The 2,534-nt window shown below is 37.6% G+C and overlaps 1 protein-coding gene across 1 annotated transcript; it reads right to left on the bottom strand.

Annotated features, from left to right (window-relative positions):
• Window positions 1-270: 270 nt before the first annotated feature.
• Window positions 271-1,577, bottom strand: LOC149252684 (peroxidase 27-like). The gene is made up of 4 exons (XM_089456702.1): window positions 1,353-1,577; window positions 1,045-1,233; window positions 767-932; window positions 271-671 (listed from the first exon to the last, which is right to left on the bottom strand). The coding sequence occupies exons 1-4, from the start codon at window positions 1,575-1,577 to the stop codon at window positions 271-273; spliced, it is 981 nt and encodes a 326-aa protein (XP_089312828.1).
• Window positions 1,578-2,534: the final 957 nt, after the last annotated feature.

Below are 2,534 nucleotides of genomic sequence, written 5' to 3'. Positions count from 1 at the left end.
GGTGCGTTAAACAATTGATTTTTTATAAAAATCTATATGGTCTGTGATGTCGTGATGAAATAGACAATACACCTTTCCGATATCACGAGGAGGAAATAGACAATACACATTCATTGCTTCCACAAAGCCGAGATTAAATTTGAGCTGCACCTTACAGTTGATGCTGAAATGTTCGTAAACATATAAAAAGAGATTAACGAATGCAGGCGTTGGGCAAGGGGATTGCCAATAAATTCAAAGAAAATCAAGTCAAAGAATATCGAGGCCAAGTTAATTTATAAAAGCACAATGTCCTCGAATTTGCCCTGCAGTGCCTGTTAGGACACCGATTTTGCCCATCTTTTCCATCGACGTTGCAAAATCTGAGAAGAACGACGGGCCCTGTAATTCCGTGTTGACATATGCTTTTGCCTCGTTGTTGGTTACCAGCGCAGCATCGGAATGAAAGAGGCCTCTATTCTTCTTTACATTCATGTAATAATTGATGTCAAATGTTCGAAAGCTACCGGGATCCATCTCTACTATCGTCTTACTGTCCCCAGGCTTGCATTTTATCTTCAATTGAGCAGCATAATATTTGTCTAGGGATGGATCCGTATCTCCTTTTCCTGTAAAATTGTAAAGCCTGCTGCTAAAGGAGCTGCAGTGGGACGTCCCGATAGTGTGGGCACCTGTGCGACGTATTGTTATATATAAGTCAATGCGAATAACAACCAAATGAGAAGGGAATAAAGGTGAGTATCGATCGAAGTATTGGATTAATTACCTGATAGCACAACAAGGTCCTTAACATCAAGACCATTGCTAGCAAACATAGATGTGAGCTGCGAGAAATTCGCAAATGGTGGAGGAAGTTCAGTGAGAGCTTCGTTCGCGATAGACACCATTCCATCTCTGCGTCCCGTTGGAACGTTCCAGAATGGTCCACCCAACTAATATTTTGAATTACAAATACAAACCATATTAGTGGCTGCCGAAGAAATATGATAATTGAAGAGGAAAGGAAATGTAAGGGATGCATTATGATTAAACAGAGAGTGTTACCATATGGACAGCATCCCATGCGACGAGTGCAAGAATATCAGCGCATGACACCACTCCGGGGCACAACTTCTCCACTGCAGCTTTGGCTGCGTCGATGACTTGAAATCCTCTGAGAGTGACATTCGGAATCGAATCCTTTTCCGCTTTCGATGAATTCGTTGAATTCAAGAGCACCGATCCATCGCAACCCTTCATCCAGTTAAACATATCTATTTACTAATCCAAAAAAGGCCATAAATACTATTCTTGTTCAATGCACTATTATTGGTACTTAAATATATCGCAGATGAAACCTTAAAGATACTCACTCTGACGAAGCAGTCATGAAAGTGCATTCTGAGAAGAGGAGCCGCCAGAGTCGGGGCTTTGGAAATGTACTGTCCAACTACACTCTCTACTGTGTTATAAACTGTGGGGCAAGTCTTGTCATAGAAGTTCAGCGCGAGTCCTCCACCTTCATCCGAAAATACACAGGAGAATAAAAGAAGACTAGCAAGTGCGGCAATCAGATTTCTAACTGTAGTTGTCTTCATGATATTCCCAAATGAAGAATTCTATGCAAAATGGAATTCTATTATATTCCTATGACATACGCTTGGTAACAAAGCTATTTATACATTGAGTAGTTGCGTGGAGTCGCGTGTTGATCTAATCAACGCAGACAAAAGATGAGATAAGGAACTCTTACAATTGGAGTTGGTTGATATGCCAAAGCCATCGTAGCTGGTATTCTTGTGAACCATTTCGCAAGGCATACTTCATATTAATTGTTTATAAATCTAATTGACATGTTCACAAGCGTCGCATTGTTTATATGGCGTTTTATCTTCATACACGCTCTCGATCATTGAGCTATCTTATCCTTTTCTGATTTTCGTTAGCTGGCACATTGACACTGGCTGCGCCTCCACGACTCAAATAAATTTCCCTCATTCGTAAAGTAACATAGCATATACAAGCGACAAACCATCCATGCGTGCATTGTCGGATCATATTGTTTGGATTTGTCAATCTAACGGTATCTTGCGCCTTCCGTCGCATCATTACAATTATATATAGTTAGGGTTAGATTTAGATTTAGATTTAGATTTATTAGAGCAGTTTTTGAATTTGGATCATGAAATTTTAAAAATCTTAAGTATTTAATTATATTTTTGATAAAGAAAATGAATTCAGCACCATTAAAAATTTCAAACACTCAAAATCTTGAAGTTTGACAGCTATAACTTGAATTTACAAAAAAATCTACCAAATTTTATCAAAATATGGCCCAAATTTATGCTAGAAATTGCCCAAAAGGTGCAAAGAGAGGCCAATAGATATGTTGATTAAAATAATTGTATTTTGGTTTAAAATAATAAATGTTATAATAATTCAATCATTCAAACTAAACCTAATCAATAAATTGCCCAAAATAAAATAAATCCTTAATCAAAATTATACAAATTATTATTCTTCATTTCTCTGGATTATTTATATAATAAAATCCA

Source organism: Pinus tabuliformis, chromosome 7, assembly GCF_031772625.1.
Source record: "Pinus tabuliformis cultivar Carrire ecotype Pingquan chromosome 7, CPIR1, whole genome shotgun sequence".
Taxonomy (NCBI): domain Eukaryota; kingdom Viridiplantae; phylum Streptophyta; class Pinopsida; order Pinales; family Pinaceae; genus Pinus; species Pinus tabuliformis.
This window is presented reverse-complemented; position numbering and strand designations above follow the sequence as displayed.

Coding starts and splice junctions, on each gene's coding strand:
- LOC149252684 (XM_089456702.1), bottom strand. CDS start 1,577: ATGAAGACAACTACAGTTAGAAATCTGATTGCCGCACTTGCTAGTCTT. Junction 1,234..1,352: donor TTCATGACTGCTTCGTCAGA/GTGAGTATCTTT, acceptor AACTGGATGAAG/GGTTGCGATGGATCGGTGCT. Junction 933..1,044: donor CATGGGATGCTGTCCATATG/GTAACACTCTCT, acceptor TCAAAATATTAG/TTGGGTGGACCATTCTGGAA.